The sequence below is a fragment of the Octopus sinensis genome, unplaced genomic scaffold, assembly GCF_006345805.1.
Source record: "Octopus sinensis unplaced genomic scaffold, ASM634580v1 Contig19388, whole genome shotgun sequence".
Classification (NCBI taxonomy): Eukaryota; Metazoa; Mollusca; class Cephalopoda; order Octopoda; family Octopodidae; genus Octopus; species Octopus sinensis.
The window spans coordinates 5756-19054 of record NW_021836306.1 but is presented as its reverse complement, the minus strand read 5'-3'; the positions used below and the strand labels follow the sequence as shown (position 1 = coordinate 19054).

Sequence of the window (13299 nt, the reverse complement as noted above, 5' to 3'; positions counted from 1 at the left end):
GGACATCCTAAGCTATCCCTGTCTACTGTCCTACACAGTATCCTATCTAGATACGATCTCGACGACCCACTGCGGTTGCTCCATGTCCACGTTGGTGCATTTGGGTGGTCGAGTCGGTACCTGTCAGACAGTTGGAATCGTCTGAGCAGGTCTCTGAGGCATTTGCATCCCCTTCTGTTTTTGTCTCTCCCCACATAGTCTAGATGCATGTCTAAGGTAGCATTCCAATCCCCCCCTAAAAGTAAAGGACGAGACGTTCCCAGGAATACTTCTAAGCGTCGAAAGAAATCCAGCCAACCTGTTAAAGGCGGTGCGTAGTCTGATACGAGTCGAAAAGCGCACCCATTGCTGCCGTCAACATCCAGAACGACCAGTCTGCCCTCCGGGTCTACGAATATTGTCTTGACTTCGAGATCCAGGCTCTTGTGAAAAAGTACCGCGGTGCCACTACCACCCATCCTCGGCAGACAGAGAGAAAAATAAATGTTAAACTGTCCGCCAAACATGGACTTGTAGGGATTGTAGTGGATGATGAGGTGTAGTGGGGGTGGGGGGAGAAGACATAGTACACACCCTAATAAGGGACAGTCCAGGGGAAAGGAGGAGATTCCACTGAGATGAATGTCTGTCTTGGCATTGGTCCCATGTATTAACACCATCACAGAAGATACAAGGTCTTCTAAACACTATCAGTGGTATATATATACATACACATATATATATATATAATATATATATATATAATATATATATATATATATATATATTGGGAGGTTTGGAGATGATGTACAGGTATTTTATATTAGAAGAAATGAGGTACTCAGAAAATCGGATGGTTTATATTTACAGATATTTATTTGTATATTACATGTTTTTATACATCATATAACTTAGATCATGTATTAGCACTTTCTCCCATTCCAGTGGGTTTTCCAAATCAAACTAAGTTCCTGGCTGAAGAGTTTGGACCATTTTATAGTGGTATTGAGTTTGTAGTGGTCGGGAGGAATATAAGACAGTACAAGAGGGTGAGAAGGATGAGGAGAAAGTGAGAGAGAGAGCATGTGTGTGTGTGTTTTTGTATTTTGGGATGAGTGCTAAAGAAAAAGAGGGGAAGGGAGAGGGAAGAAGAAGAAAAGAATTTTTGGGGTCTGCTGGACAGGATGCTGACTCCAAGGAGGGGTCTAAGATCGTGGGGAAAAAAGAATATATATATATATATCCTCCAGAGAAAAATAATCTCAGTAAATATTAAAAGATCAACAGTATTGAATCACCAAATTAAGATTTAGATGAAGATCAGGATTTACTGAAGATTTTGGATTTCCATTTCCAGTCAACTTCTGCTCTGAAACTTCTCCAGTCTCAACAAATTGGGTCCAGATGTCATTGCAGAGCTTCTTGCATCAATCGAGGGCATTCATAATACAATTCATGGCATTTGCATTCTTCTTCATTCACCCGGGTCTCTTATTACTGAAGATTTTGGATTTCCATTTCCAGTCAACTTCTGCTCTGACTTCTCCAGTCTCAACAAATTGGGTCCAGATGTCATTGCAGAGCTTCTTGCATCAATCGAGGGCATTCATAATACAATTCATGGCATTTGCATTCTTCTTCATTCACCGGGTCTCTTATTACTGAAGATTTTGGATTTCATTTCCAGTCAACTTCTGCTCTGAAACTTCTCCAGTCTCAACAAATTGGGTCCAGTGTCATTGCAGAGCTTCTTGCATCAATCGAGGGCATTCATAATACAATTCATGGCATTTGCATTCTTCTTCATTCACCCGGGTCTCTTATTACTGAAGATTTTGGATTTCCATTTCCAGTCAACTTCTGCTCTGAAACTTCTCCAGTCTCAACAAATTGGGTCCAGATGTCATTGCAAGCTTCTTGCATCAATCGAGGGCATTCATATACAATTCATGCATTTGCATTCTTCTTCATTCACCCGGTCTCTTATTACTGAATTTTGGATTTCCTTTCCAGTCAACTTCTGCTCTGAAACTTCTCCAGTCTCAACATTGGGTCCAGATGTCATTGCAGAGCTTCTTGCATCAATCGAGGGCATTCATAATACATTCATGGCATTTGCATTCTTCTTCATTCACCCGGGTCTCTTATTACTGTGCAGCACCACATGTCTATGATAAAATTTCACTTCTACACACAGAATATCCAGCTTCTCTTCCTGGGTAAGGCCCCTAGGTTGATACTTTTTCATGAAACACTTCCTAGATTCGAGAAATGGTTTATCCGCAAACTTGTGCTTCTTGTTGATAGTGTAAGGAACAAGATTTCCTTGTCTTTTGAATATGTTTGTCACTAGTTAAGCCCTTCCACACAGAGAATGATTTCCAACGGATATCACAGTGTTATGGTTTCTCTCCTGTATGTATAAATTTGTGTTTAGTTAGGTGACTATTTTGAGAGAATGAGAGACCGCAAATATCACAGTGATATGGCTTCTCCTGTATGAACACGTTGTGCTGAGTTAAGGTACTGTTTGCAGAGAATGATTTACCACAGATAACACAATGATATTGTTTCTCCCCAGAATGAGTACGTTTGTGTTTAGTCAAGTCACTAATTCCAAAGAATGATTTACCACAGATATCACAGTAGTTTTGTCTATCTCCTGAATGAAAGCGTTTGTGTGTACTTAATGTACTACTTGCAGAAAAGGATTTACCACAGATGTCACAATGATATGGTCTCTCCCCTGTATGAATATGCTTGTGACTGGTTAAGTTACTATTTGCAGAGAATGCTTGCCACAGACATCACAGTGATAGGGTTTCTCTCCCGTATGAATACGTTTGTGTTTAGTTAAAGCACTGTTTTGAGAGAATGATTTCCCACAGGTAACACAGTGATATGGCTTCTCACCTGTATGAATACGTTTGTGGTTCGTTAAGTCACTGGTCTGAGAGAATGCTTTACCGCAGATTTCACAGTGAAATGGTCTCTCACCTGTATGAACACGTTTATGTTTAGTTAAGTGATTGTTTTGAGAGAATGATTTACCACAGGTATCACAGTGAAATGGCTTCTCACCTGTATGAACACGAATGTGTTTAATCACATTACTACATACAGAGAATGACTTACCACAGATTTCACAAGAATATCGTGATTTCCCTAATTCTTTTGACATTTCTCCAAGAGACAAAATAGACCCAACCGTTAAAGTTTCTCACAGTATTAAATTTTCCCCTTATCTTTCTTCTCTCACCTCAGCATGTAATTTCCTTCTTCTTCTTCTTGTTATAGTTTATTTCTTAGAAGTATTTCCACTGCTCTTTTATTGATATCTAAAGAGGCTGCAAACTCCTTTGTAAATATATTCAAGTTTAATTAGAATGCAAAAGCACCAGGTAAGGAGATGGAGAAATGTTGCTATGAATTGTTGCTCAGGGCAAATATTTCACAGTAATTCAATCTTGGATTTATAGCAGTTGGGTTATTATATCTGTTCTCTAAAACGTTTTCATTTCGTCTTCAAGAAAACATGGTAAATATTCCAGATGTATCCAATGTACAAAAGTCGTTTTGTGCCAATGTCATCTGTGAATCTGAAATAATAAAGAAACAGTATTTAGATAGAGAGGAGAGATCAAATTGGAAGTGTTACAACATTTCTACATTGATTAACAAATGACATCAAATAACATTGGGTGGAATCTAAAAATCTGTAAACTTGCCTGAGTGAGAAAGAATCGGGGAATGTGGTTATGGGATATGCTAGACATAACAGCCAAATCACCATTAAATCACACACCTTTACTTCTGAAAATATCTACTTTTAATTCTTTTTTTACCAAAAAGGTTTCTCCTACTTTTTTCCAAGTGCATCATGCCCAGAAAATGGACCGAAATTGGTTAGGAAAAGGGGAAAACTGGTGGAATAGGACTGTGTGTAAGAAACGAAAAAAATAATAATAATAATAATAATAATAATAATAATAATACAAAGAAAAAAATATCGGAAAACTCCCTGCCACGACGGAGAAATTCCGAGACGGGAAGGGCGGAACCGAATACTCAATACACGGTATAAGTATTGCCGGATTTCTGGAAGCCAGGTAAGAGATCCGGCACGTACGATCGATCGATAGATAGGTGTGTATATCTTACTTGTTATGCTACACAAATCAATATTTAGAGTGAAAATATATTTACTCACATCAAAATCTCCGTGAAGACAACGAAAAACCCTTTTCTGTTCTTCTGTCCATTGAAGCAGGTTGCAGAAGAAACGGAAGTACGGTGTGTCATGTGACAACAATAAACCCAACGCTCTCTAATGAATAAAACCAAGAATGTTATCATAAAGCGGGAACTTGCAATAGTTTGATGCCAATCACCATGGTTACTGTGGTTAGCATCTCGCTATGATAAACGAATCTTCATTATTGTCAGCAGCGGCCTTGCTGGTAATGTTGAAAAAGACATAGTTTATACTTCATGGTGATTAAGGTTACTTCAGTTGGCGAGCTGGCAGAACCGTTTGCTCGTTGGACGAAATCCTTGGCGGTATTTTGACCGTTTTACGTTGAGTTCAAATTCGTTTTTGGTGGTCAATGAAGTAAATACCACTGAAATATTTCCAATATATAAATATCATAATTTAACCCTAACCCTACTGCTGGCATGGGTTCGACGGTTTGAAGAGGAATGGCGAGCTGGAAGGCTGCACCATACACAAAAAGGCTTCTACAAAGATTCCATCATGCGAGTCTAGTGACAAGGTTTTAGACGACCCGGGGGAAGGGTATCTTTTTTTCTTCACAAATGTAAATAAACCCAATCTGTTTCTTAAACGAGGGACATATTCATACGGCACAGGATGTTTTCACCTCAATAGAGGTCATTGATTGGTTGAAATTGCAGAAATTAAAGAAAAAACAGCAATAAATATCTTACAAAATATAGAATTTTCTCAATAAAGCCAAGAGAAAATGATGTTTTATAAACACATTCTACCAGAATACGAAGTTTAAAAGTTTTTAGTTTCGTGGAAATTATTTTAAAAAACTGCCGGTCAAACGGAAAAGATCCGGAAAGACTCCCTGGCACCCTGTTAAACTTATTTATATAGAAGTAGAAATAAAGAAATAAGTACCAGTTACGGCACTGGGTCGATATAATCGACTTAATCCGTTCGTCTATCCTTGTTTGTCCTCTCTGCGTTTGGCCCCTTGGGGGTAGTAAAAGAAATAGGTTCTTGTGGCAGTGAAAGGTCAATGCCACCAGAAAGACATGCCCAGAGTTACTTCCCTTCGCGCTAAAGACGCAAAAATTTTGTCTTCAAAGAGTTTCGAAGTCGATTTTTGTCCCTCTTCGATCGCATCCAGCGGGAACCTTTCTCTGCTGTCTCTGGAATCGGCAGAAGAACCATAACGTGTTTTTGTATGTCTTCACGGAGATTTTGATGTGAGTAAATATATTTTCACGCTAAATATTGATTTGTAAAGCATAACGGGTAAGATATCCACACCTATCTATCGATCTATCGTACGTGCCGGATCTCTTACCTGGCTTACAGTAATCCGGGAATACTTTTTACGTGCCACCTGCACAGGTATCACAATTTTAAGGCTTTGGTTCTGTTTTTTTTTCTTCTTAGATTTACTCACAAATAGCAAGAACATTGAGCAGAAGTTGCTTCTCCCAGGCTGCTGGCTACACGGGCGTAGTCTTTCGCCTTGTACGCGGGTGCTTCTTCCATTCTCCTATGCAAGGGGCTAAAAAGATCCGAAGTGTTTTGCTTAATAAACACAACGCATCGCCCGGTCCGGGAATCGAAACCGCATCGGGGGACATTGATTGTCTGATAGGGAAAGCGGACGTGACGTCACCAGGCGGCCCCTAAAGATGTGGCTGGAGCAGAAGAAGGCGTGGGTTTTTTTTTTTTTTTGTAATTTAGAGAGAAACGAAGCGTGTTCGAACCTTGTTTCTTCCTCCTCCATCTCTTATGGTAAACGGAAAGCGAATGTCTGTTTATTTGAGTTGTAAATTAGGTTCTGTCGTTTCTCTTGTTCTTCGTCGACGTCCTGACACGACCTGGCAGAGGAAAAACGACTGATTAAGACCGAGGTAAGACCAAAATATCGAAATATTTCGCTCTACACTCATTTCCGGCCGCCAATTAATTCTATGTCACTTTTGTGTGCCGTCTACTTCCACCACAACCATTTATACTGCACGATTATAAAATCAAGTTGAATAATATTGAATAATTATTTATTCTTAATGACAGACGGAACTGCTGACAGAATTTACACTTGAATCCTTTAACGATGATGCTTCGTATTTCTTTTAGGAAACCCACAAACGAATCGGCAGCATCTTTTCTCACTACTTTCTAGCAAATACGATGAAGGTGTGACTGGGGAAAAGCTCAATCCAACCCTAATCCTAATCCCAGTAATACATTCATAGGATGAAAATTGAGAAAAACAGATGAGGTTATTTCACAGCATAGACTACAGATAGTGCGCGGTAGATCTCGTATTGAATGGCGATTTGGCTGCTGTGTCTAGCATATCTCATGACCTTCCTCGTGTCTTTCTCACTCTGATGATTTTCAATATATTCTCCCCATCAGTATCATAAACCCATTTATGCTATTAAGAAATTATTTTTTATCAACCCGAAACCTTACCAGTCACAGGATATGCTAGAAACAACAGCCATATCTCCCTTAAATCTTTTTGTCAGAAAATGTGTATTTTTTTTTTACCAAAAAGGCTTCTTGTATACTTTTTAAGTGTGTAGGGTCCCAAAAACTCATTGTGCCTTCAATTCTTTTTACCCCAGTAGGATGTTGAGGGATGACTTTGTAAATGGCGGAGGTGGGCCTCTCATTAAAGAGGGGTATCTCCTGGAAGCAGGTTTTATGCCCCTCTTGGCATCCAGCTGTAGAAACACTGCCAGATCAGACTGGAGCCTGGTGCAGCCTCCTGGCTTCCCAGACCCCGGTCGAACTGTCCAACCCGTGCTAGCATGGAGAACGGACGTTAAACGATGATGACGATGATGATGATGAATGCTAGTGCTGTGCATCATAGCCATGGTCATTGATGGTGCCATGTACATTGGCACCTGGGAATCGTGGTCAGTGCAAATGCCATGTAAATTGCACCTGTGAGTCATAGTGGTCACCAGAGTCATGGAAATAGGACTCATGAGTCATCGTGGGTGCCGCTAGTGCCGTGTAAACGACACCCTTGCATCATAGTCATTGCCTTGAATCGTAGTCCTGGTTGTTGCCGGTGTCATGTAAACGGCACCCTTGCCGGTAGTGTATAAAAGCACCCACTACACCCCTGGGGTGGTTGGTGTTAGGAAGGGCATCCAGCCATAGAAACCATGCCAAATCACACTGGAACCTGGTGTAGCTCTCCGGCTCATCGGCTCCGGTCAAACTGTGTGACCCATGCCAGTATGGAAAGCAGACATTAACCCTTTCGTTACCAACCCGGCTGAAACTGGCTCTGGTTCTGAGTACAAATGTCTTGTTTACATAAGTTCTGAATTAAAATCTTCCACCAAACCTTAGTCACAATTTATATTCCTAACACTAGCTTAATGATAACGAAGTTATTTTACTAAATTCTTTGTTATATTTAAAATTGAACACAGAGCATCTCAAAATAAATACTGTAACGAAAGGGTTAAATGATGTTGATGTATGTATTTCTGTTGCTTTTGTGATTTAGGAAGTCCCTTTCATTACATATGTGTGTGTGTGAGTATTTCTGTTGCATTTGTCCCCCATGACTGCATCACAACTGGAGTAGGTTTGTTTACATCCTTCTGACCTAGCAGTTTTGCCAGAGACTAATAGAGTCTCTTAAAAAACTAAGTATTAGTGTTGGTTTGTGTATCTAAGCCCTTCAATGCTGTGCCCCAGCATGGCCACAGTCAAACAAGTGAAAGATGAAAAAAATATCTTCCCATAGTCATGAATATAACAGGTAAAATCTTCCACTGTGTAGTCTCTGTTGTTTTATCAAGTATCCTCTGTAATTTCTGTTGTTTCTCTCTTATTTCAGATTACGGGATAACATTGGATTAATGGATTTATCATTTTTGAAAGATTAAATAAAGCTGTGACACAGAACAAAGAGATCCCTGTTTATAGAAAGAAGGTAAATTTTGTGTGAAATATTTCTTGCGACTGCAGCAATATTTCTTCTTCAATGAGGATTTTGCATTCCTATTAACCTTGGATTACAAAAGAGCTGGCAGCTTCTGCAGATATTGACCAAGATAAGAAATTTTATAGGAATGAAGTGTGTAAACATCTGCATATTGTGGTGAGAAAATATAAATTATGGAAAGTGAATTGCGTGAGGACAATGTGAAATGTAAAATGCTGACGGAAAGTCTTGACTTTATTGAGGAGGTGCCAAAAGATAGAGGAAAAACATCTCACAACTGTGATATCTGTAAAAAGTCATTTACTCGGAAAGAAAGCCTCACGGTTCACAAACGTAGTCATACAGGAGAGAAACCATATCGCTGTGATATCTGTGGAAAATCATTATCTCAAAATAAACACTTAACTGCCCACAAGCGTATTCATACAGGGGAGAGGCCCTACCACTGTGATATCTGTGGTAAATCATTCACTCAGAATTACCACTTAACTACTCACAAACGCATTCATACAGGAGGGAGACCATATCACTGTGATGTCTGTGGTAAATCATTCTCTCAAAATCATGGCTTGACTACACATATACGCATTCATACAGGAGAGAGACCATATCAGTGTGTTTTCTGTGGCCAGTCATTCTGTGATGGAGGGACCTTAACTAAGCACAAACGTATCCATACAGGTGAGAAACCTTATCAGTGTGATACCTGTAGTAAATCCTTCTCCCAGTCCGATCACTTAACTAAGCACAAACGTATTCATACAGGTGAGAAGCCATTTCACTGTGATACCTGTGGCAAATCATTCTCTCGGCCTAATTACTTAAGTAAACACAAACACGTTCATACAGGTGAAAAACCATATGACTGTGACATCTGTGGTAAATCCTTCTCTCAGAATTTTGTCTTAACTAATCACAGACGCATTCATACAGGAGAGAAACCATATCAGTGCGTTATCTGTGGTCAGTCGTTCTCTGAAGGGAGTACATTGACCAGACACAAACGTGTTCATACTGGAGAGAAGCCTTTTCATTGTGACGTCTGTGGTCAGTCATATGCTGAGGGACGTTCCCTAACTAAGCACAAACGTATTCACACAGGGGAGAAACCTTATCAGTGTGATATCTGTGGTCAATCATTCTCTCAAAGTCATATCTTAACAAAACACCAACGCATTCATACGGGAGAGAAACCTTATCAGTGTGATATCTGTGGTCAATCATTCTCTCGAAATGACCACTTAATTACACACAGGCACATTCACACTGGAGAGAGACCTTATCACTGTGATATCTGCGGTCAGTCTTTCTCTGTAGGAAGGAAGTTAACTAGACACAAACGTATTCACACTTGAAAGAAGCCATTTCATTGTGATGTCTGTGGTGAGTCATTTGCTGAAAGATGAACCTCAGCTAAGCTCAAAAATATGCTGGATGTATATGATAAATCATTCAGGGAAATGGCTATGAGGCTGGTCTAAAAGGTTTATAGGCTTACTATGAAGGAGGGATGCTAGAACTTTGAAATCTTGCTCTCTTTACTCTTTTACTTGTTTCAGTCATTTGAATGCGGCCATGCTGGAGTACCGCCTTCAGTCGAGCAAATCGACCCTGGGACTTATTCTTTGTAAGCCCAGTACTTATTCTATCGGTCTCTTTTGCCGAACCGCTAAGTGACGGGGACGTAAACACACCAGCATCGGTTGTCAAGCAATGATAGGGGGACAAACACAGACACACAAACACACACACACGCATATATATATATATATATATATATATATATATATATATATACATATATACGACAGGCTTCTTTCAGTTTCCGTCTACCAAATCCACTCACAAGGCATTGGTCGGCCCGAGGCTATAGTAGAAAGCACTTGCCCAAGGTGCCACGCAGTGGGACTGAACCGGAACCATGTGGTTGGTAAGCAAGCTTCTTACCACACAGCCACTCCTGTGCCATTTCTTGCATGTAATAATTTCAACACTTCTTATTAAAAACTGCATCATTTCTTTCCAAAGAACAAAGACTGTTCAAAGAAGACTCTGGAAGCAACTAGTAGCAACATCTCTTGAAAATGGATAAAATTTGGCATCAAGTACTTGCAGAGAAAGGGTTTGGGTCCCATGGACATTCATGCTGGTATGGTTGCTATATTAAGGCGGCGAGCTGGCAGAAACATTAGCACGCCGGGCGAAATGCGTAGCTCTATTTTGTCTGTCGTTACGTTGTGAGTTCAAATTCCGCAGAGGTCGACTTTGCCTTTCATCCTTTCGGGGTCGATAAATAAAGTACCAGTTACGCACTGGGGTCGATGTAATCGACTTAATCCGTTTGTCTGTCTTTGTTTGTCCCCTCTATGTTTAACCCCCTGTGGGCAATAAAGAAATATATATTCCATCCATGACTCTCCTGTTTTTTGTTTTTTTTCTAACGTTCTTTATCCAGCGTTAAATCAGCAAGTAATCTCTAGTTTTCAGGACCAGAAGGTTTAAATTGCATAGAATTTAGCTGTTGTTTCTAGCAGGTGAAGTGACCATATATTGATCAAACAAAAAGAAAATATTGATAAACAAATAAAATTCAGCTGAATATATTCTTTTCTTCTTTTACCTGTTTCTCTGTTTGTAGCCCCTGGCAACAGACAGGGAGATGGGATTCTATCTGTTTCCACTTCTGTTCTAAACTGGGTACAAATACTATGTCGAAATTGCTTCTCAAAATATGTATCTTATGTAACCATAAATATAAAATATCTTCTAGAACCATGAATGGACACAGGACAGACAATGTAATCTTGTATATGAGAGGTCCATAACCCCCAGGCCACAGCTGGTACTGGTTCATGAATGGTTTGCTATCGGGCCACAAAGAAATAACTGACTTACTCTTTTGCTCTTTAATCTTTTACTTGTTTCAGTCATGTGACTGTGGCCATGTTGGAGCACCGCCTTTAGTCGAGGAAATCGACCCCAGGACTTATTCTTTGTAAGCCTAGTACTTATTCTATCGGTCACTTTTGCCGAACCGCTAAGTAAGGGGGACATGAACACACCAGCATTGGTTGTCAAGCAATGCTAGGGGGACAAACACAGACACACATATATATACACATATACAATGGGCTTCTTTCAGTTTCCGTCTACCAAATCCACTTACAAGGCTTTGGTCGGCCCGAGGCTATAGTTGAAACACTTGCCCAAGGTGCCACACAGTGGGACTGAACCCGGAACCATGTGGTTGGTAAGCAAGCTACAAAATTATATAATAATTAACTTAAATAGTCGCCAAATGATGATGCATTGCTAAGTTAAGATTCTCTCATTTTTTTCAATCTTTCATGCATTCATTCGCCATTAACACATTAATTAATACATTAATTAACACTATTAACTCTTTAAATGTATTACTTACTAACAGCTAGTTTTCAGAAGCTAACCATTTCAACTGATATATACCTCAATATATACCCTCTTCATCTCATGTAATTTCGTTAAGATAATTACTTGTTCCCTGGTTTGTTTAATTTCTCATCCCCCATGAACACTTTGAATGTATATTATTATTATTATTATTATTATTATTATTATTATTTTCGTTCCTCGTACCATCTCCCAAATTAAACTTTGTTCGCGGTGTGCTCGTCCTCTCCTGCCCCCCACCACCAATACTTGATACAGTGAGGGAACCGGGCTTCTGGAGTTCTGTGATGCATGCAACCTTTTAATCTGCAACACTAACTTCAGGAAAGCAGACAGCTACCTTATAACCTACCAATCAGGGGACTCTGCTAGCCAGATTGATTTCATCCTCAACAGACAGCAGGATGCAGGGTTGCTCTTAAATACAAAGACCCTCCCGAGTGAAGAATATAACCCCCAGCATAGACTAATCATTATCATTGGTGACTTTAGACTTGAGGCCAGAAGGATGTCCAGAAGCAGACCAATCCAGAAAAGAAGGATTTGGAAGCTAATGAACCCTTCACATGGTCAGAGATTTAGGGACCTCCTCATCAAGAAATAGAAGGCTGCTGGATATCCTTATGGAGCAAGTTTACTGAGTGCCACAGAGCAAGTCTGTGCAAAGTCCCTTCCAGACCTAGAGTAATGTGGGGGTGGAATAATATGATAGGCAAAGCCATCAAAGCAAAGAAACAAACCTGGAAGGGTGAGGGTAGGGGGGGAGTGTACCAGATAGCCAGAAGAGGGGCTGGGCGACCTGTATACATAGCCAAGGGTGAAGTAGAAAAGAAGGAAGTTGCCAATGTCCTGTGACGTGGGGACCAAAGAACTGAAGTATTTCAGATTGCAAGACAGTGTGTGGGAGAAAATTGTGATGTTACAGGAGAGAAATGTGTCTGCATGGATGATGGTGCCCTTGCTTTTAATGATTCTGAAAAGAAAGAGGCTTGGAGAAGCCATTATGAAAGACTGCTGAACATGGAGAATGAATGGGAGGAGGAAAGCCTGCCAAATGTTGACCCAGTAAAAGGACCAGCTACCCGAATAGATTGCACCCTGGTAGATAAAGCAATTAAGAGTATGAAGCCAGAAAAAGCCCCCGGTCCATCAGGAATCATTGCTGAGATGCTTAAAATATCTGGTGGTCTGAGCTATGGCCAAGTCACCTGTTTTGTAAACCAGGTAGTTCATGATGGAGTCATACCCAATGACTGGCATAGCAGCCCCTTAGTCAACTGCTACAAGGGTAAAGGTGATGCTTTAGATAGAAATAACTACAGGGGTATCAAAGTGTTGGATCAGGTGATGGTCACGGAGAGGGTCATAGCCCAACTAATTAGGGAGAGAGTCTGGTTAGATGCAGTTTGATCACTTGTTTTCTTTATTCAAATTTCAGACAGAACTTATGGGATGACCTGATTGATATATATATACATATATATACATATATGTGTGTGTAATGTTACACTGTGTGAAAGTGTAGTTGTAGTTTACATATTTTTAGATTCCACCCAATGTTATTTGATATCATTTGTTAATCAATATAGAAATGTTGTAACACTTCCATTTTGATCTCTCCTCTCTATCTAAAACTGTTTCTTTATTATTTCAGATTCACAGATGACATTGGCACCAAACATCTTTTGTTCATTGGATA

At 40.0% G+C, this 13299-nt stretch overlaps 2 protein-coding genes across 5 annotated transcripts; one reads left to right on the top strand and one right to left on the bottom strand.

Annotated features, from left to right (window-relative positions):
- Positions 1-2092: 2092 nt before the first annotated feature.
- Positions 2093-3690, bottom strand: LOC115232131 (zinc finger protein 239-like). The gene is made up of 2 exons (XM_036500266.1): positions 3490-3690; positions 2093-3445 (listed from the first exon to the last, which is right to left on the bottom strand). Exon 2 carries the CDS (start codon positions 3158-3160, stop codon positions 2750-2752), a length of 411 nt encoding a protein of 136 aa, XP_036356159.1. The 5' UTR covers positions 3161-3445; positions 3490-3690; the 3' UTR covers positions 2093-2749.
- A 1611-nt stretch (positions 3691-5301) lies between these two features.
- On the top strand, positions 5302-9818 carry LOC118762020 (zinc finger protein 2 homolog). 4 transcript variants are annotated; one of them, XM_036500263.1, is made up of 3 exons: positions 5962-6102; positions 8064-8959; positions 9044-9818. In XM_036500263.1, exons 2-3 carry the CDS (start codon positions 8345-8347, stop codon positions 9524-9526), a joined length of 1098 nt encoding a protein of 365 aa, XP_036356156.1. In that variant the 5' UTR covers positions 5962-6102; positions 8064-8344; the 3' UTR covers positions 9527-9818. The 4 variants fall into 4 exon arrangements, with proteins under 4 accessions (XP_036356155.1, XP_036356156.1, XP_036356157.1 ...); XM_036500264.1 differs by having other exon boundaries at positions 8064-9020; positions 9273-9818; XM_036500262.1 differs by lacking the exon at positions 5962-6102 and adding an exon at positions 5302-5439 and having other exon boundaries at positions 8064-9817.
- The last annotated feature ends 3481 nt before the right edge of the window (positions 9819-13299 follow it).

Bases quoted from the DNA above. Each gene is read 5' to 3' on its own strand.
- LOC115232131 (XM_036500266.1), bottom strand. From the start codon at position 3,160: ATGTCAAAAGAATTAGGGAAATCACGATATTCTTGTGAAATCTGTGGT.
- LOC118762020 (XM_036500262.1), top strand. From the start codon at position 8,345: ATGGAAAGTGAATTGCGTGAGGACAATGTGAAATGTAAAATGCTGACG.